We start from the raw sequence: 21,711 nt of genomic DNA on the forward strand, positions 1-21,711 counted from the left end.
GACCTTCTGGGAAGCTCACAAACAGAACATAAATCTGTTTTTTATCCAAGCTCACAAACAGAACATAAAGGCTACTGACATCCCCTGCTATTGTCTCTCAGTAACTGTGTTGGTGGCGTCCAACAACTGAACCCACAGGCCCTCCTCAGGTAACACTTATTGGTAGATCCATTCTTTAAAAACTCATCTAAGCCCTTTTATAATTATATAAACAGTGGACTTCATATATCCAGTAGACATAAATATGAATCATGCATTGTATGAAACACTTTTCTAGGTCAATCAATTTTCTCTAGGTCAATTGACCTTTTTGGCAGCTCCTAAGAAAAGAAAAAGCTAAATCTTTGATGAAGCAGAACGCTTTTTAAGAAATTAAATGAGAAATCTTGATCATCTACAAAACACAAAGGGGGCTTTTCTATCTAAAAATGATGAATGGCACCAAAAATCCCCGGAGGCTAAACTCGACATGTGAAATTGGTATATATTCAGTAGTCTACAAACTTGGTCTTTAACTGGCAGCCAGTATTTGTAATCACCACCACCTCTACCCCCTTCAGATGTTCTTGCCCTGGATGCCTGCAGGTACCTCACAGCTGCTGTCCTCTCCTGTGAAAATCCAGCAGGAGGATGTTAGTACTTGGACACAAGGGGTAGGGGTTCTTAAAGAGGAAAGGGAAGTCTGGAACTGGCAAGCATGGATTCCCTCATGTATTGTATTTATCACTGTCCTATAGACGAAGAACTAGCAAGATGATGGGAATGAGAACACATGATCCATTTTACGGCCTTCAAATTCCTGAACACTTCTATTGGGTTCAGTTCAATATTTGTGAACTGCCAACATTTATTTTCCACCTCAAAGGAAAACACTGATGAACCAAAAATTATGGACATTTACAGTCTGATCTTTAAACTGTGTTCAAGGGGAATTACTTCTAAATAAGTGTCCACAGGGTTCTGCTTTACTTTTCTTAGCGCAGCTGCATAAGTACTGAAATCTGTTTTTTATCCAAGTAGATGTAATTCCTCAATGCATTTCATCATCTTGATCAATTATTTAAATCACTATTTTCTGTTAGTAGTTTAAAACCAACCCACCCTGCACTAAGGCCTGTGTGAACCGGATAGCAGAATTCAGGTCATATCTTAAACCATAGCTTATACATTTTCTTCAGATTGAACTTAAAAGAACTGTACTTCCTAATAGAGAAGTTAAATTTCAAATGCACTGAAGATGCATTTCTATACTTAGTATAGTCTTGTATACAAACTATAGTACTAATTCTCTGATCTTTTCCTATTAAGATTTTAAATGACAATATGACAAAAGTGCAGAATCAGGAAGGCCACTGTCATCCCGATTCACAGCAGCAGTATATGCACAGCATGAATCAAAAACTTCATCCAAATATATTCGTTTCAAAAATATTAATACATTACGCATTGCATTACTAAGTACTTTTCCCAATCTTTCATTGTTGTTTAAAACGCAACAGTGATTTCAACAGCAGGGTTGAATATATTATGCCATCTCCCCCCCCCCCTGCCTGCCCCCATTTCTGGAGGAAGAAGCATGGTTCATAAGCGCTACTATTAGCACCCATAATACGATGATCAAAGATGTAAAGCACCTACAATATGTTCCTTTTAGAGCTGTTTTTAAATGTGAAGATTTATTCTATCTTTAGTGCACAGAACAATGTGTTTATATGACCCGAATGGCTTTCAGGCCAGAGATTTATCAGGAAAATAAAATAGCTCCTTCGTAATTCAGAAAAAAACCAGTCTTAATATATTTATGATGTAGAGGAGATTCATGAAACTGTATCTTAAATAATGCTGCCTAGCATAGAGAGTGCTGTGTTATTTATGACATATGTTATTTAAACAATCCATTTTACACAATACCAAAGATTCATGACCACAGCAACAAAAAATTGTATTATTTTGAGCATTTACAATCTGATTCCATAGTGTTTCAGTCTCGCCAGTTCTGGGTTTTTTTAATGCTCACCTCGGTTATCGAATAATAGACAAATTTAAATACATATGCAGTCATGGTTAACATAAGCAAATGAGCAATGCCTAGCTTTGTATTGCTTTGGGAGAGGCAGCATTCTGATCCTTATGCATTACAATCCTATGGAGTAGGCGTTCTTACTCCCACTGCATGGACAGAAAACTGAAGTTTAGGAGATCTACAAGGCCTCCCTCGTGAAAGAAAGGGGATTTAAAATCAGGCCTTCCACCATTCTTAAATACAAAAGCAAAAGTACATTGCAGGAGGATCTGTTAGCGCTTCTTCTCTTGCTTCCAATGATTTTTAGTCTACTTTTGAGAAACTGGGGCAGCCACCCACTGAATGAATACTTCAGATGGGCCTCTCTATCAGTACTAAACAGATAGGTTTTTTTAAAACAACAACAACAATGATGCTAATAGGAAAGTTTAACAAGAAAGTGGAACTTAAATGTCACCTAAAGGGGGACGGATGCTTTCATAACCATACAATTTGCTTCAGCAATTCAGCCTTTCTGTTAATTTCTTTAGAAGACAAGTGAAGAATGAATACCTTGTCCCAGATCCTACCGTTTCCCTTCTTTATTCAGGAACTGTTAGGCATAAGGACTGCATTCCTGAACTCCCCTTCCCAAACTGCAATCTTTCCTACCAATCCCACACAGCAGAGGCGCCCATCTACCTACACTGACTATTCCCAGCACTGACTTATATTTCAACTTCTTGGGAGGTAAAAGTAGTGAGAGTCAACATTACGGAGCCCCTATCCCCAAACCCCCACAAAGAAGCCTTTGCAGACACAGTGAAGCGGGCCAGACTGCCTTCTTTTCAGGGCGTTTTAAGGGACTTGTTTTGCACCTCGTTTGCTTCTTCCAAAACCCTCTGCTTCATGCAAGTCTCACCAGTAAACCCCCCCCCCCACCTCCAGACATCTACCTCCACCCATCGCAACAAAAACATCAACTGTCTTGAATGCATCAGATGCTTTGAAAGGCCTTCTCGCCTTGAGAGGTGGCTGCAGTTTGGGGTTGTTTTTTTTAAAAAGAGGTTAGGAAGGGAAATAAACACACCCCGACAGACTTCTTAGGCTCAACCCCGTGGCAACAAGGGGCGATGAAATCCAGGATTCCTTAGTCACGCCTGCTTATCTCGGGACAGGGCCAAGAGAAAACAGATTCTCCCGGGCCATCAGGGAGCCCGCGGGGGCACCGGGACTTACCTTCCTGCTGGCTCCTCCGAGAGACACCTTGGGCCTGGTTTTGAAATCCCCTTCAAAGCTGAACATGGTCACCGCTTATCCTCCCATCTAGAGAGGGGCAGCCCCTGCCTGCCCGCCCGCCCGCCTCCTCCTCCTCTCCTCCTCCTCCGCCTCAGCCGGGACGGAAGCGCCGGCCCGGCCTCGCCCCCCTCCCGGGGCTGACCGCTGGGGCGCCCCGCTGCTGCCCCTTCTCCGCTTTACGAGGGCTGCTGCCGCCGCCGGCCTCGCTTCGGGCCTCCCCCTTCCCTCCGGTGCAGGCCGGCTTGCAGTGAGCGGAAGGGCCGGGGGCGGGGGGGGGGGGGTGGCGAATCAGCCGGTTCCTGAAAGAAGATGGCCGCCGACTGCAGGGCCCTAGGCGCGCTCCCGCCTCGCAGTCGCGCGCTCCCGAGCCCGAGCGCGTCTCCGGACGAGTGGGGAGGCGGGGCTGGAGCCGGCCCTGCGGCCTGCCCGGTGGCGGTTCCCTGCCCTGTGTGGCCTGTGCCCCTTTTAGGGGCTCCTCCTTCCTGTGAGGGAACGTCACTCTCTCTCTCACACACATTCATTAGTAGGGTTTTTTTAATCGCTTTTCCTCCAGGAGCATCCTATATAGTTCTCTTTATCCACTGTGAAGGCTGAGGGAGACTAGCTGTCCTCTGGTCACCCTACTCGCGGCCCTCCAGATGTTATGGACTACAGTTCCCATCATCCCCTGCCGGCATCATGCTGGCAGGGGATGATGGGAACTGTAGTCCATAATATCTGGAGGGCCGCGAGTTTGACACGTGTGCCTTAGAGAATGTCATAGCTATTATAGGAGAGATCTGAATACACGTTTGAACCCAGCTCTTAATCCAACCCCACTCACACTGGCACTGACACTTGGGGCTGTTTCCCTGCTTACTCCAGCACAGTCCCGCCTCCCTGCTTTGGTTTTTTTAAGTACTGCAAAGCTCCAGTGAACTCGGTTGCAGCACTGAACATTACTGAAATAAAAAAAAAAAATTTCAAAAAGGCTGTGAGCCTCAGAGATGGAAACGGATGTGAGCAGGCAGGAGAATGATGAACAGGCAGGCATGGGCAGAGGTGGGATGCAGCCCATTCGCACCCATTCGGTAGAACCAGTTACTAAAATTTTCTCAGTTCAGAGAACCGGTTATTAATGATTAACTCCACTAGGGGCCTCCTAATTAATGATTAACTCCACTAGGGGGTAATCTCTGTCCCTGGGTACAACAAATCTTGTCAAGTGGGGGATGCAAAATCACTTCAGGGCCCCTGACCCCATGGCACTTCTTATGTATATGAACTGTATGAAAGAATACAATATATAGTAATTCTATTTTTCTGTTGTTCATTGGTATAAAGGTTGGAAAAGTATTATAGGTAAAGATTTTTCATTTTCTTTTTTCCCCTTGAAATTTATATTGGAAAGAGAGGAGTTTAAACTACTCTTTGAGATTAAGGATTTTGGATCTCTCCCTCTGTTAGTTTTCTTTCAAGTGGAATAGACAAAGTAGTTATAGGAATCTGAAGGGGAAGTAGAAAGTGGGGAGGGAGGGAAATATGGGAAGGAGGGAGGCAATATAGGAGTTTAGTGGAGGGGTTGAGAGACATAGACAATTAGATATGCTTGTAATGTGTTAACAATTGTAAACAGTTTTGGGTTTCTCTCCTTACTTATGTTATTATTTAAAATCAATCAATATAAATATATTAAAAAGAAATAATACACTACCTTTTGGTATATTGCTTTTTTAATACTTTAAATAGTCATTATTTGAATCTAGAGGCGGGGCGAAGGGGAACTGCACCTGGGGCGCGCGCGCCCTGCGTCCTTGCCACAGCCCCGCCCCCAGAATGCCTGGCCACGCCCCTGTCGTCCCCCGCCCAGCCCCATTGGCGCTACACCACTGTTTGAATCACACCACCATCGGAACCTGTTACTAACATTTTTGAATCCCACCACTGGGCATGGGGTGCAGGGGCAGAAAGAGAAATGTAAGTACTCAGGCCAGGGACCCTCAAAACCTTGAACCTACCCTGGTCACAGAACAAACTCTCTTTTGTGTTGACACAGATCTAATTTGACAGCCAGTTGAGATTTTCAGGAACAATTGATTGGCTAAGTCAGTGGTTCACAACCTGGGGTACCGTACGTGTATCCCCAAAGGTATGTGCCAGAATGTTTGGGGATACACCCCATAATGGGTTTGCTAATAGGGTGGCACAGTTTTAGGGAAATGGGTGGCCAAGCAGTACACAAGTGAAGAAAGGTTGAGAACTACTGGGCTAAGCGGAAAAACTTCACTGGAGCAGATCAGGAGAGATCAACCAAATATGTCTCTACTGGCAGAACAAGCAGAATCATGACACATGTCCTGAAACCTTTGCACCTACATCCCATCCATCATGATAATTGCCATGTTGCGAGTTAGAAATGATTTGAGTTTTTATGGTTGCCAACTGCAGGTTTGGACATTCCTGGAGATTTAGTGGGGAGCTTGGGGAAGGTGCAGGAGCTCAGCAGGGGGGTGGGGGGAATGACGCCCAGGACAACACCTGCTCCGGGTGACCCCCACCCCCCACTTATCTTAGCCAGTGGGAGCCTGCCGAGGGGCACCTGGCGGGGCGGGACCAAGGGGAGGGGCGTGGGGGCGATTCTCCAACCCACCATGTGTCCAGCTGGTGTACGCCCGGGAGCATGTGACCATCTGGACCTCAGTGAGTTATAATACCATAGTGTCTACCTTGCAAAGCTGCCATTTTCTCAAGGGGAACTGATCCCTGTAATCTGGAGATCAGTTGTCATTCTGGAATATCTGACTATCAGCCTCTCCTAAAGGTTGGCAGTTTTACTGGTATTAGAGAATGTCGCAACCCTATAGGCCTGCCTCTGTGGTCCTGATCTGATGGCTCCAATGTCTGAGCAATAAGACAACTAGGGATTTTGTGACTATGGAAATAAAGCCCCCTTTCCAGGGAAGAACATGAAATTAATAAGGCACCTTACGGTAATTTGTAGCTGTAATGAAACACTTCCTGAGAATAACATGCTAACTTTATAATCATGTAGCTGTTAGTGACTTAACTGTTACCTTAAACTATAGGCACGCAGCCCAACTCTGTTAGTGACGAATTTAATTGTTTTCATAAATTTTCATTCAGCCCATTTTAAAAAATCAGATAGCAAGAAATATAGCACACACTAGTCATTGTTACACCCTGATTAATTCAAAGGATAGATTTTATTAGGACAATTTATTAGATCATCGGATGAACAGTGCTTGAAGCTTATCATAAAAATTCATTCACACTAAACAAGAGTATAACAATGCTGATGTATCACATTGCTTGGACAGCCGTCATAAGCTATTCAGCAGAAGGGAGATTCTTACACACAGCAGTGGACGCTCAGTTCACGACTCATAAGAATAACTCCAGACCAGGACGACCGTGATTAGGAAGGACAGGCACACTGTTCATCATCTGGAGTCACATCAGGCCTTTCGAAAATTGGGCTTGTGTCAAGGGTTTATCATCCTGGGTTGCGGAATGTCTGGAGATTTGGAGATGAATCCTGGGGAGCAGAGGTGGGATCCAGCAGGTTCTCACCAGTTCCCGAGAGTGGGTTACTAATTATCTGTGTGTGCCGAGAGGGGGTTACTAATTGGGTCTGCTTTTCCGTTAGAAATTCCATTAGGTCCAAAAATCATGAAGTCCTGTTGTTTCCTATGTGGCTGGTTAGCGAAGGTAGAAAATGGGATAATTCTCCCTGTTGGGCTGTTTTAAAAACATGTTTTAGAAATATGGTTAAGGAAAGTATCCTTCTTTTGATTTCTAGAAACAAAATTAAGTATTTGAAAGTATTAAGTATTTGACAGGCAGTCAATTAGAGGAGAAGTAGTTGTTTCTGTTGGCAGTAGACGATAGGACTTGCTATAATGAGTTTAAATTATGGACAGAAAGATACCAGCTGGAAATTAGGAACTTTTTTTACAGTAAGAGTTTTTTTACAGTAACAGAGAAATTATTAATGCCCCACCCCCGGAATGCCCGGCTACGCCCCCATCGTGCCCCACCCAGCCCCATTGGCACTATGCCACTGTTTGGATCCCACCACTATGGGAACCTGTTACTAAAATTTTTGGATCCCACCACTGCTGCAGAGGGATCTGTTAGGATTTTACTAGTGCCTGCTTCATTCAGTCCAGCAAAAGTCAACTATTGAAGTCACTTGCCTGGAATCACATGAGCTTCTGGAAAGATCTCTCCTTTCTTCTTCCAACAAAAAGAGGTCAGACAGACACACAGGCACAGATAGACTGAACAGACACCTAGACTGAGCACTTGCGTAGACAGAGTTTGCTGTTCCTATATTTAGTGTAAATCCATTTGTTATCTAGTAAGGCTCTACAAAACATTTCCCTCGCATCTCTGCCGTATTATTTGCTCTGCTAATTTACTGCAATGCAACAGGATCTCATGCCATAGAACCCACCTTCCAAAATGCCCATTTTCTCCAGGAGAACTGATCTCTGTCGTCTAAAGATCAGCTGCCATTCCTGAAGACCTCAAGGCTGCCCCTGGATGTTGCAACCCTATTTGTATCCTACCAGTTCCATGAGCATCAGGGAGTTTGCACAGTGAGTTTTTCCTGTCTTCCCTCCAGGTACAGCCTACTGCAACCCCCTCCCCCATAGTTGTTCTTGGAGTTGAGGGGACCCTTAGGTGAAAAAAGGGACTGTAATGGGAAGCTGGAATAAGTGTAAATCACCGTTCTCCTCTGTTCCCTTATGTTGTTGGAAACAGACTGTAGGATACAAACCAGAAGCTATCTTATGACAAAACCTATTTTTGTGTAATTTTGACTTCTCTCCAGGGTTTTGAGGAAAATACCCTTAATTCGAAATGGCCCTAAAATTGCAATCCACAAACGGAACACATAAGATGAAACCTCACGAGATCCCCAGTTTTGCATTCTGTACTTGAAGGGGTTGCCTCCTTACTGATAAGTCCCCAAATCCATTTAGCCAAATGTCCCTTGTTCATGATTAAGCACATTCAGAAGGGAACATTTGAAGTTGCAAGGTAATTTGGGGCCGGCAAATGATGCATCAGAAAAACTGACATCGATAATTACATTAAGCAAGAATATAGGATGTGGTTACTACAAGGGGTTTCGATGACTGATTGCCATTAATGTTAATTAATTAAAGCTAACTAATGGGTCCTTTAAGGCCGTTTGCCATCTTTGCTCACAAAACCAAGTGCTACAACCTCAGCAAAAAAGGAAGGGGACACTTCCTATTTTGTGCCGAGGCAAACCATGACAAAATTCTTATCATATTCAACAATTTCATTTTTCATTCTCATCCCTAGCGTTTCTCAACTGAACTAAAAATAGCAACGTCCCGCCTAGCACATTATCCTTTAAAAGAACTTTTTGTGCAAAGCAGTCTTTGGAGTAAATGTTAACATCGCATATGGAACCACAGCATCTTTTACACACAGCAGTGAACATCGAAAAATGTTGCCTTTTATTGATAACATTTTATGATCTATTTCTGTGCCTGCAAAATTGTCCAAAGCAACATTTAAAGCTGTAAGGCCATACCATAAAAATAACGATTGTAATGGGAGGGTGGAATAAGTGTAAATCACTGTTCTCCTCTGTTCCCTTATGTTGTTGGAAACAGACTGTAGGATACAAGCCAGAAGCTATCTTATGACAAAAATATTTCTATTCCATTCTTCTAATTGCTCGAGGCAATTCACATAAAATTCTTTGAGGGTGTAAACAGACATGTGGATAAGGGGGAACCAGTGGACATTGTCTACTTGGATTTCCAAAAGGCTTTTGACAAAGTTCCTCACCAGAGACTGTTGAGAAAACTCAGCAATGAAGGAATAAGAGGAGAAGTCTTCCTATGGATTAAAAACTGGTTGAGGAACAGGAAACAAAGGGTGGGTATAAATGGGAAGTTCTCACCAATGGAGAGATGGTAGGGAGTGGTGTCCCCCCAAGGATCCGTGATTGGGACCAGCGTGCTCTTTAACTTATTCATAAATGACCTGGAAGTAGGGGTGGGTAGTGTGGTGGCCAAGTTTGCAGATGATACCAAATTATGTAGGGTGGTGAGAACCACAAAGGATTGCGAAGAGCTCCAAGTGCGGTCGCACCTTGATAAATTAGGTGAGTGGGCTAAGAAATGGCAAATGCAGTTCAATGTAGCTAAATGTAAAGAGTGACGACATTATTAGCAAAAAATCCAAACTTCACATAACACGCTACAGGGGTCCAGTGCTATCAGTCTGACAGACCAGGAAGGGATTTGGGCATCTTAGTTGATAGTTCCATGGAGAATGCTTCAACTTAATGCATGGCAGTTGTGAAAAAAAAGGCAAAACTTCTATGCTGTGATAATTAGGGAAAGGAGTTGATAATAAAGAACTGCAAGGATTGTCATGCCCTTATGGAGAAAATAAAGCAGCAGTGAAGATGCTAATCAAGCACTTGGAGTAACTGTACCAGCCCTGAATTAGTCACATCTCAAAAAAAAGGATACATCGAAGAGATAGAAAGTGCAGGAGAAGGGCAATGAGGATGATTGAAGGATTGAGCACGCTTCCTTATGAGGAGAGGCTGGCAGCGTTTGGGACTCCTTTAGTTTATGGAGAGGAGATGGGCTGGAGGGGGGATATGATTGAAGTCTATAAAATGATGCATGGGGTAGAGGCATGCTGACAGAGAGAAATTTTTCTCTCTCTTTCTCACAGCAATTAGAACCAGGGGGCATTCATTGAAAATGCTGGGGGGAAGAATTAGGACTAATAAAAGGAAACACTTCTTCACGCAACGTGTGATTGGTGTTTGGAATATGCTGCCACAGGAGGTGGTGATGGCCACTAACCTGGATAGCTTTAAAAAGGGCTTGGACAGATTTATGGAGGAGAAGTCAATCTATGGCTACCAATCTTGATCCTCCTTGATCTCAGATTGCAAATGCCTTAGCAGACCAGGGGCTCAGGAGCAGCAGCAGCAGCAGAAGGCCATTGCTTTCACATCCTGCATGTGAGCTCCCAAAGGCACCTGGTGGGCCACTGCGAGTAACAGAATGCTGGACTAGATGGACTCTGGTCTGATCCAGCAGGCTAGTTCTTATGTTCTTATGTTCTTAACGCCCCCAAACCACTTATGAACAATAGCCGCAAAGCCATAAATTTAACAGAACCATTTAAAACATTTAAAAACACATTTTAAAATGCCAGACATACACGCTGGCAAACTCTGTTGGGAAATTCCTGGTGATTGGAGGTGCAGGGGTGGGGGTTGGTATTGCAGAAGGAATTCAGCGGGGTATAATGCCATAAAGTCCACCCTCCAAAGTAGTCATTTTCTGCAGGAGAACTGATATTTTTCCTCTGGAGATCAGTTATGATTCCAAGAGATCTCCAGGGCTCACCTGGAGGCTGGGTTGAATACCTTATGAGACATACCCACCAATCCTGTCTCTGTCCCTAATTATTAAGGTCTACCCAAAGTTCTTCCTGAAAGTCAACAAGGTGGGGAGCTTTCTAACTTGCCTCTGGAATAGCCAGTATGTTGCATGGATTTATACAGACACAGGACTTTAAAGAACTGACAGGCCTAACTGTTGAGATCATTCCTCAGGACTGGTGCCAATGAATCTATCTTCATTTCCTCAGCTCTAACCCGGCTCCTTTTTCTCTCTAGAAACTGTGAGATTTTAGGCAGTTTGAATTGCATTTCATCCTTGTATCATTACACTATCCTGATTGCATTGTTCTACAGTTTAGCAATTCAGCTCTGTTGTTCGTATGTATCATACTGGTATATTGTATGTATCATACTGTTGTAGTGCACTGTTCCAGCTGGACAACAGCATTATGTCACTGGGGGAGGGGGAGGAGTGATGTCATGCTTTTCTAGGAATCAGCAGAAACACTTTGGTTTTGCCACAGAGTTTCCAGTGACTACTAGAGAGGCAAGAAGTCGCTTAACTTTGGGTTTCTCCCCAAAACTGAAATAACACCACCACTGACCACACCTCCACTTGTTCCTGTGCCCCCCCCCCCAGACTCTTATTGCATCTTTTAACTGTGTAATACTCCTTGAATCTCAGCAAGAAAGAAGGACTATAAAGAACCTAAATAAATACTCCTTCGGTTCCTGATAGCCCAGCATTAACTCGAGTAATTTTTTTTAAACTCTCCGGAGTACATTTTTGTCATGAGTATATGCTTTTACATTGTAGGCATGAAGAAGAAGAAGAAGAAGAAGAAGAAGAAGAAGAAGAAGAAGAAGAAGAAGAAGAAGAAGAAGAAGAAGAAGAAGAAGAAGAAGAAGAAGAAGAAGAAGAAGAGGAGGAGGAGGAGGAGGAGGAGTTTGGATTTATATCCCCCCTTTCTCTCCTGTAAGGAGACTCAAAGGGGCTTACAATCTCCTTGCCCTTCCCTCCTCACAACAAACACCCTGTGAGGTAGGTGGGGCTGAGAGAGCTCCGAGAAGCTGTGACTAGCCCAAGGTCACGCAGCTGGCATGTGTGGGAGTGTACAGGCTAATCTGAATTCCCCAGATAAGCCTCCACAGCTCAGGCGGCAGAGCTGGGAATCAAACCCAGTTCCTCCAGATTAGATACACGAGCTCTTAACCTCCTACGCCACTGCTGCTCTACTTACTATATTTACAGATGCATAAATACTTACTGATGTCCTCATCGATCTCTGTTTCTTAGGATTGCAACCGGGCCTATAGAAAAATGCCCCGCCCCTTGAACAGAAACTTGATGTGTGGAAACAGGCACTTGAAGTTTTTCATAACATGGAGTTAAATAATATCATTTGGTAAATTACCTTCCATTAATAGGGAAGGACATTTGGAAGGAAGGTAGCATGGTGTAGCCTGGTCTCATCGGATCTCAGAGGCTAAGCAGTATCGATATTTGGAAGGGAGACCACCAAGGAAGAATCTGCAGAAGAAGGCAATGATGAATCACTCTGCTTCTTGCTTGCCTTGAAAGATCCTTCCTGGGGTCACCCTAGGCTGGGATAAGTTGCCATAAGACTTAATGGTACTTTACACACGCACACACCCCATTGGAAATAATGCTTTATTTTCTCCGACGGTTGGGAACCCCGACCACCTCTCAGAAACTCATTTCTCACATTCCTTTGCAATGGGGTGAAGAAGCTACAGGTGAGCTTCTTCGTCAGTTTTATTTCCAGGTCAGTTGTGTCCAGCCACTCAATTCCCCTCATCCAAACAGAGTCTGAACTTGAGAGTTATTAAATCCCACAGGTAGGAGCAAATCTTGCCCCCCACAACTTTTTAAAAACTAATTATGGCCCATTTTACGGATCAATTTTTTGTCAGGTCATCGGAAACATTTTTCATATCGTTCCCAACTGTCTTCAGTAATCATGAACTACTGACCTTTTATCAGTATAGTTTTGAGCGCTGCTCGTGTGTCTCCGCTGGAGTTAAATAAATCAAGAACCTTAATTAACAAAGACTGGCAGGGCTGCAAAAGCAATGAATTAGTTTGTGAACTACCTGAAGGATCACAAAAAAATACCATAGTTACAATTAATGGATTTGATTTTAAATGCCAGGGCCTCTGTCTGAGAAGTCCATTTTGGCATTCTTATTACTCTTTAATTATAATGGATGTACCTGCGGAAAAAAAGTGTCAGGTGATGTACGTTTTAACACAGGTGCCTGTCTCCCTCGAGAGCTCCAGATCTTGTTTTAAAATGCAACAAGTATGTACTGAAATCCAAATTTATTAGGGTAGTTAAATATCATTATTAATTATTTGGCACAGTATAAAGCTACGAGTGGGCATTTCTTTTTTAAAAAGAACAGATGAGGATGTAGTTAAGCTTTCAAAAAAGGGTAATTTTAAATGCTTGAAGAACGTGCTAAGCCGGCTGCTTTTGTTCATTCGTTTAAGAACATAAGAACATAAGACGAAGCCAGCTGGATCAGACCAGAGTCCATCTAGTCCAGCTCTCTGCTACTCGCAGTGGCCCACCAGGCGCCTTTGGGAGCTCACATGCAGGATGTGAAAGCAATGGCTTTCTGCGGCTGTTGCTCCCGAGCACCTGGACTGTCAAGGCATTTGCAATCTCAGATCAAAGAGGATCAAGATTGGTAGCCATAAATTGACTTCTCCTCCATAAATCTGTCCAAGCCCCTTTTAAAGCTATCCAGGTTAGCTTAGTACTTGGATGGGAGACCACCAAGGGACACTAGGGTGGCTGTGCAGAGTCAAGCAATGGCAAACCAGCTCTGTTAGTATCTTGCCTTGAAAACCCTACTGGATTACCATATGACAGTGGTGGCGAACCTATGGCACGGGTGCCAGAGGTGGCACTCAGAGCCCGCCCTGTGGGCATACGCAAACAGAGTGCCCCCCCCCCACATCTAGGCTGGCCTGAGCCGCTGGGCTCGATTATTAGCATTAAACCTAAGACCTCGTTTTGCGGAAGCAGTGTAGGTGACCCTGTTAAGCGCTGCTAAACCCCACTGATTTTCATGCCAAGAACTAAAGCGCGATCCTTTACCTGGGAGTAAGCTTGGTTGCAATGGGGCTTGCTTCTGAGTGAACCCTCCTAGAGTTGTTGAGTCACCCGTTGGAAGAGTTGCATGGTTGCTTCAAAGCAAAGCCACCGACTACCGCCAACCTTACTCCCGAGTAACGCACACCTTGGAGCCAACCGTTTTTCTAAACTAAGACCTCAGTATTCAAGTTAAATTGCCGTGTTGGCACTTTGTGATAAATAAGTGGGTTTTGGGTTGCAATTTGGGCACTTGGTCTCGAAAAGGTTCGCCACCACTGCCATATGAGCCAGGAAGGGGTGGAGCCTCTAGAGGCAGGAGGGTGCAGAATGTATGGAAGCAGAAGAAGGAAGCTTGGCTGGGAGGCGGAAGTTTAATTGTAGCTTCTGATCACATTGTTTAAGGTAACAATATTTGTGTGGGAACTAGTAAGGGAGGGAGAATTTTGTTCTGAATTGTAAATTTTAGAATGTATTGTTTCAGGACTGTGTTTGGTGGGAGTTCTCTTGGGACTTTCATCTTCTGAGGTCAGTGTACTAAGAGTTCACCTCGAGACTTCGTAGGCCACCTGCAAGGGAAAAGACGTGGGATTGGCAAACTATAAAAAAGGAGAGAAGTGGAAAGTTAATTTTAAACTTGAATAAGATCATGGTTTCGTTGTATCATTAAACTCTATGCTGATGTGTTAAGTGAAAAGTAAACAGAAAATGTATTTTAAATTGGTTCTGATGGGTTTTCCAGGCTGTGTTTTAAATTGTTTGCAAGATTAAATTGTTTGCAAGATTCATTCAAAGTTTCCCCACAGAACCCACAAGCTGAGGTTATATGTTCATTACCTTTGGGCCAGATTCTCAACTGTGCACATGTTTCTCCAACTTCAGAACTCACCAAGTTACAGATCAGAGAAGCCCTGCAATTTCACAGAGCGGGCAAAGTGGAATTTCCCACCCTATTAGAGAAGTAGATCAGGGGATGTTCTGCTTCATTTGGCTATTCTGCTCCTCCCTGCCAATGCAGCAGTGGTGAGATCCAAAAATTTTATTAACAGGTTCCCAGATGTTGCAGATAACACTACTCCCTAGTCCTCTTTGGAAATTTTTCAGGTTGGCACTACAGAATCTCAAGAGGAAATCAAATAAACCAACAGCCCTAATTCCTAATCCAGGTCTCTTTCACCCAATGGACTTTAAAAGGTATATCTCTTTATAGATGTGTTTTGCAGATGTGCTGTGCACAAGAGACAAGGTTGGGTATGGAATGTCCCAGTGGTGGGATCCAAAAATTTTAGTAATAGGTTCCCATGGTGGTGGGATTCAACTGTGGCGTAGCGCCAATGGGGCTGGGCTGGGTATGATGGGGCGTGGCCGGGCATTCCGGGGGCGGGGCATTGCTGGGCGGGGGTGTGGCAAGGACGCAGCCGCTGCACTGGTCCTTGGGCGGGAAACGAATGCACGCAGGCACAGGCTGCCACGCATGCCGGTGCACCTCCTGCTAGACTGCTTCAAGTTCTGCGTGCTACTGCTGAGAGGAGGGGCATAACTAAGGCAAAAATCACGTGGCATAATCACCAATTAGTAACCCCCTCTCGGCACACACAAATAATTAGTAACCTACTCTCGTGAACCTGTGAGAACCTGCTGGATCCCACCTCTGCAATGCAGGAGCAGTTCCACCACTCTTCCATCAGGGGATTGGTGAGACTATACATTTTTGGGGGAAACTTTTGATCTATCGCTCCTGCAATAGATAATTAAAATGGCCTTTTGGGGGAGGGGAATCTCCAAAGAGGCAGTGAACAACTTCTCGACCTGGAAGTTAGGCAAAATGGCTGCTAGGCTCAGAGGAAGCATCTCCTCGCATGTAAACAGAAGCAGAGGGGCATCTCCTCACATGTAAGCATGGGGAGACTGCACTGCACCGCGCAGAGCCAAGCTGCAAACTTGTAAATGCACGAAAAAGCTCCTAAATGAGAACCCAGAGTCCTCTGCAAGCACAAAAGGGGGGAAGGGATGAGCAATATCACTTCCTCTTGACTGATAGGATAACTAGCTGTAAATTGGGAAATTTCTGAAGATTTGTTAGTGGTGCCTGAGGAGGGCGGAGTCTGAAGAGGGGAGGGACCTCAGTGGGCTATCAACCTATAAGGCGATCCGGCTGGCCTCTACAAGGGCCAGGGCTTTTACGGCTCTGGCCTCTACCTGGTGGAACAGGCTTCCAGGTGAGATCAGGGCCCTGCGGGATTTACAAAGTTTCCGCAGGGCCTGTAAAACGGACCTGTTCCGCCAGGCGTTTGGCCAGCCGGGATGATATCAACCGCAATAATAAGTAAACATCTGGCCTCCCGTGGGTTCATAAAAAGGGGGAATAGAATAGAATAGTTGAAGCCATCTCTAGTTTAATATTTTATGTATTTTAATTAATTTATATTTATGATGTTTTAAATTTTTATGTTGTTGGAAACCGCCCTGAGCCTTCGGGGAGGGCGGTATACAAATATAATAAATAAATAAATAAATAAATAAATAAATAAATAAATAAATAAATAAATAAATAAATAAATAAATAAATAAATAAATAGTGTCCGCCCAAAACAGACATTTTGTCTACAGGGACTGGTCTCTGCCATTTGGAGATCAGCTGTCATCCTGGAAGATCTCCGAGCCTCTGCTGGAGGTTGACAACCCTGTCCTGTTTCCAACCCCCCCCCCCCCGCATTCCACACCCCTCCCGGAGACCCTATGCTTTGTCAAGTTTTAAAGATCTAAAGTAAATATCTTAATTAAACCAATTAAAGTAATGCTCTGGATTAATCACTGGCCAAATGCCACCCCGTCTGGGTCCCAGATTTATTAAGTTGATCCTGCATCGGCAAAAGTCAAATAGCAAATGTCCCGTTGCCTTTTATGGCTTCCCAGCAACATGAACAGCCTTCCTTCCCTCCAATTGCCCGTGTGACATTTCCCCAGAGACCCTTCCTCCCTCTCCAGCTGATAACTGTTAGACTTGCTCAGTTTATTGCTTAGCCTGCCCTCCAATTGGCACTGACACGTAGTAAATTGCCTGCAAAACAAAGTCCTTGAGTGCAGATCTTGCCTGCAGATTCTGAGACCCCAGCGGTGTTGACTCTGCATGTATGCACACATTCATAGACCCATACAAAATTGAAATTCCATCTCAAGGCAACCCAAATCCTGCAACCAGAACAAAACCTAGTTGTACACTCATTATACACATCAGTGAGGTCTTCTTCTATCTGACTTTTTTTTTTTGCATTGCTCATGATTTTTTGGGGAATTTATTCTGCTTTTTCTCTTCTTGAGGCAACACCAGGAGGTATACAAGGTAATAATACATCCCCTTCTGGCACTTTCTTCAGGATCGATATTCAAAGCCAAAACAAAAAATATGGTGGGGTGGTTTTCAAGACATGATGGAAGAGCCCCAAGTTTGTAGCAGTCTTAACATAGTGACTGGCAGATGGCACAGGCTAAATTAGATTAGGTGGTTCTTTGTGCACAACAGATATCAAATTGCACCAGAGGCCACGGGGACACAGACACCAGAAAATGGCTTTTGAGAGTATAAATGCCAGTAGCAACTGGGATCTGTCCGCAGCAATAGAGCGGGAAATGGGGGGGGGGGGGGGGTTGTCAGAGAATGATGATGATGATGATGATGATGATGATGATGATGATGATGATGATGATGATGATGATGATGATGATGATAATAATAATAATAATAATAATAATAATAATAATAATAATAATAATAATAATAATAATAATAATAATAATAATAATAATAATAATAATAATAAAAAGAAAGTGTGGATAGTTGATGTTGCAATTCCTGGTGACAGCAGGATTGATGAGAAGCAACTGGAAAAACTTACACGATACGAGGATTTAAGGATTGAACTACAAAGGCTCTGGCACAAACCAGTAAAGGTGGTCCCAGTGGTGATCGGCATACTGGGTGCAGTGCCTAAAGATCTTGAACGGCACTTAAAAACAATTGGTGCTGACAAAATCACCATATGTCAGCTGCAAAAGGCCACCCTACTCGGCTCTGCACGCATTATTCGTCGATACATCACACAGTCCTAGATGCTTGGGAAGTGTCCGACATGTGATGTAATACAAAATCCAGCATATTGATCTTGTTTGCTTGTATAATTATAATTATAATTATAATTATAATTATTATTATTATTATTATTATTATTATTATTATTATTATTATTATTATTATTATTATTATTATACATAACAACACAGCACAAGTGTCTGGAATTCATCTCTGAATATCGAGTCCTTCCCAAGGACCTAGGATATTAGAGGTATTTGCGTAGAATATGTGCAGTTCCTAGAAGTGCTGCTTTCTGCAGCATGTGGACTGATGTTCTGTCCAAGTTTAGGCTTTCCAGATGTTTTTCAAGATTTCTTGGGATTCCTCCTAGAGCACCGACTACTAGTGGGATTACTGTTGTTCTTTTTTGCCACAATCGTTCAACTTCAATTTGTAGGTCCTTGTATTTTGTGATCTTTTCCAGCTCTTTGTCCTCTACCCTGCTGTCAACTGGCACAGCAACATCGATGATCCAAACATGTTTCTTCTCTATCACTGTTATGTCTGGGGTGTTGTATGCCAGGTGTCTGTCTGTCTGTATTCTAAAGTCCCAGAGTATTTTTGCTTCTTCATTTTCTGTGGACTTCTCTGGCTTGTGTGCTCGCATTACCTATCAGGTCTTGCTACAGGGCAGGCCGTACTTCTTTGCAAAGGTTCCAGTGCACCATTGCTGCTAGCCTATTGTGACGTTCGAGATAGTCAGTTTGGGCTATTTTCTTACAGCAGCAGATGATGTGCTCCACGGTTTCATCACACTCTTTGCAGAGACGGCACTTTGGGTCATTGTAGGACTTTTCGATTCGTGGTCTTTATTGCATTTGTCCGTAATGCTTGCTCCTGGGCACCAAAATCAGGCCTTCAGTTTCTTTCTTTAGAGTTCCCCTTCTGAGCCAATTCCCATGTTTGCTTGCTGTCAACCTTCCCTTCAATTTTCTTAAAGTACTGCCCATGGAGTGGCTTGTTTAGCCACTGCTCCTTTCGTGTTTTAAACTGTTGGGCTCTATACTCTTCTTTTGATTCTTTGGCTTTCAGCATCTCAGCCTTGTGGACTTCTTTCAATGCTGGCTCTTGACTTTCTTGGATGTATTCTTTCAGGCCTCTTTTCTCTTCCTCTACTGATTGCTTGACCTGGAGCAGTCCTCTTCCTCCTTCTGACCTTGCCAGGTAGAGTCTGTCTACATCACTTCTTGGATGCAGTGCTCGATTGATGGTCATAATTTTCCTTGTTTTTCTGTCCAGGATGTCCAATTCGGCTTGTGTCCAGTTAATTATGCCAGCAGTGTAGCGTACTACAGGCACCGCCCAAGTATTAATTGCCTTTATTGTATTTCCTCCATTTAACTTTGATTTCAAAATTTTTCTGACCCTTCTAAGATAATAATAATAATAATAATAATTATTATTATTATTATTATTATTATTATTATTATTATTATTATTATTATTATTATTATTATTATTATTATTATTATTATTATTATTATTTAATATACCGCCCTATCCCCGGAGGGCTCAGGGCGGTGAACAATATAAAATATTATATATTAAAAACATACATACAATTTAAAACAGTTACATTCTAAAACCACGTCCCACGAAACCCATATACGGCCCTCCCCAGAAAGGAACAGTGGGTCTTGTTGATGTTAAGGACCCCTGTAATCAGAGGGGGGAGGGGACAGAGACACCGTCCGCATCAGCGGTTGGTCTCTCCAGAAGCACAACAAAACATGATAGTCCTTAAATTAATTATAATATTGCAGACTTTGGGGCTTTTTTCTCTGCTGGTGTTGTATGCCTTAGCAGAAGTAGCAAGGAGGAATTAGAAGGGCAAGATGGCAGCTCTAGTGGTTTTCTTCCGTATACCGGTACTAGTTCTGAAGCTGGAAATATCACTACAATGTTCCTTTCCCCACTTGGAACAGAATTGTGCATGTTTAGTTTCCTTGTTCGGAATATTTATAACTGTACTTGAAAGTGCTTACAGACTAGAAGGAAACAATATAATCAACCAATAAAGCATCCCCTCAAAAAAAAATCCCTAATCCTCCCGCAACCAACCAATAAACAAAAGGGACTACAAACCACATTGATTAGAACAGAATCATATCTTCAATATCCTAAAAAGAGGATTAAACATGTGTCTAAACCACTGACTAAAAGTAAAATGACTAATATCAGGATGGTATAGCTAAAACCACTGGCAAAGAGTTTTAAAGGTCTGAGGGAATGAAAATGTCTTCTGCATAAAAGAATAAGGATTTACAGCTCCATCGGGGTGTGTGCGAGTGCGCGTGTGTGCGCGTGCGCGTGTGCGCGTGTGTGCGTGTGTGTGTGAATCTCCACCTGGAGCCGATGCAGCCCTGCGCAGGCATGGGTGCCTATCCCTTGGTGCAAGGGGCAAATACAGTGGTGGGATCCAAAAATTTTAGTAACAGGTTCCCATGGTGGTGGGATTCAAACTGCGGCGTAGCGCCAATGGGGCTGGGCGGGGCACAACAGGGACGTGGCCGGGCATTCCGGGGGCAGGGCATTCCTGTGGCAAGGACACAGCCACTGCACCAGTCCTTGGGCGAGAAACGAATGCACGCAGGCGCAGGCTGCCACGCACGCCGGTGCACCTCCTGCTAGACTGCTTCAAGTTCTGCGCACTACTGCTGAGAGGAGGGGCATAACTAAGGCAAAAATCACGTGGCAAAATCACCAAATTCACCAGTGGCCTCTGGTGCAATTTGATATCCGTTGTGCACAAAGAACCACCTAATTAGTAGCACACACAAATAATTAGTAACCTACCCTCGGGAACCTGTGAGAACCTGCTGGATCCCACCTCTGGGCAGTGAAGGGGCAATTTGCCTGGGCAGCCAGGTACCACACAGCGCCATAGTGTCCATCTTGGAACCTACTACTTGTTACCAGGCCCACTGAGAGTATTATGAGGGTGGGCTGGGGGGTGGTTCCTGTAGTGTAGGCCTTTGCCCGCTGGAACATCAGCACAGTGAGTTTTGACTTACACCACTTGAAGGGTGGCTTAAGCCCATAGAACCAACAGGGGAGCCATTTTTGTTTTTAGCTGCCACATACTGCTGAGAATCCCTCCTGGAGGCAGTGGGGCAGTGCCGAAGCATTGCTGTGGGTAGGCGGTTAGTTCCTAGAGAGCCTCTCTGAGGAGGGTCTTTCAAGGCCAAGATGCTACCACTGTAAAGGCCCAGTCTATACAGAGCACCCATAAAAGCTAAGACTAGCCAAATCTTGTTACAGCACCATAGCTGGTATTTGGATGGGAGACACACACCCCCTCCCAAGGAAGAATGTGGCTGCTATGCAGAGAAAGGCAATGCCAACCACTTCCGCTCATCTCTTGCTTAGAAAACCCCATGAGGTGGAACTTCATGGAGTCACTATTATGAGACAGCTGGGACTCAATGCCACCCCTTTACCTTTATATGGAGAGAGGACCACAGCAGGAAGCGCCCCCCCCCCCAAATGCTAAGAAGGCAGATGGCCCTGCTTCTGTTAAGGCATCATGAGCAGCAGACTGAACTTGAACAACTGGTATTTCGGGCATCAGGCGGTGATGGTCATATGATGGCCAGGTCTTCTGCAGCTGTTTTTGTGCTGTCCAAATGCTTCCTCAGGGCTCCAAGTAGAAGAATCATGTTGAGGCTGACATGCGTTGCTAAGGCCCCCTTGAATTGCTTCTTAATTTCTAACGCTTTTGAGCAGAAATAGCTTTTGG

General features: G+C 44.0%; 1 protein-coding gene across 2 annotated transcripts in view; it reads right to left on the bottom strand.

The window, feature by feature from the left end:
* UBE3C (ubiquitin protein ligase E3C) overlaps nucleotides 1-3,633 on the bottom strand; it is a 58,478-nt gene extending 54,845 nt beyond the window's left edge. The window contains exons 1-2 of one of the 2 annotated variants that reach the window (XM_048511284.1): nucleotides 3,487-3,633; nucleotides 3,242-3,338 (exon numbers count right to left, since the gene is read on the bottom strand). In XM_048511284.1, the coding sequence (XP_048367241.1) occupies nucleotides 3,242-3,307 (66 nt within the window). In that variant the 5' untranslated portion in view covers nucleotides 3,308-3,338; nucleotides 3,487-3,633. Of the gene's footprint in view, nucleotides 1-3,241 lie in introns of both variants that reach the window. The other variant, XM_048511283.1, reaches the window with a different exon arrangement.
* Between the last annotated feature and the right edge of the window lie 18,078 nt (nucleotides 3,634-21,711).

This window comes from Sphaerodactylus townsendi, linkage group LG11, assembly GCF_021028975.2.
Source record: "Sphaerodactylus townsendi isolate TG3544 linkage group LG11, MPM_Stown_v2.3, whole genome shotgun sequence".
NCBI classification, from domain to species: Eukaryota; Metazoa; Chordata; class Lepidosauria; order Squamata; family Sphaerodactylidae; genus Sphaerodactylus; species Sphaerodactylus townsendi.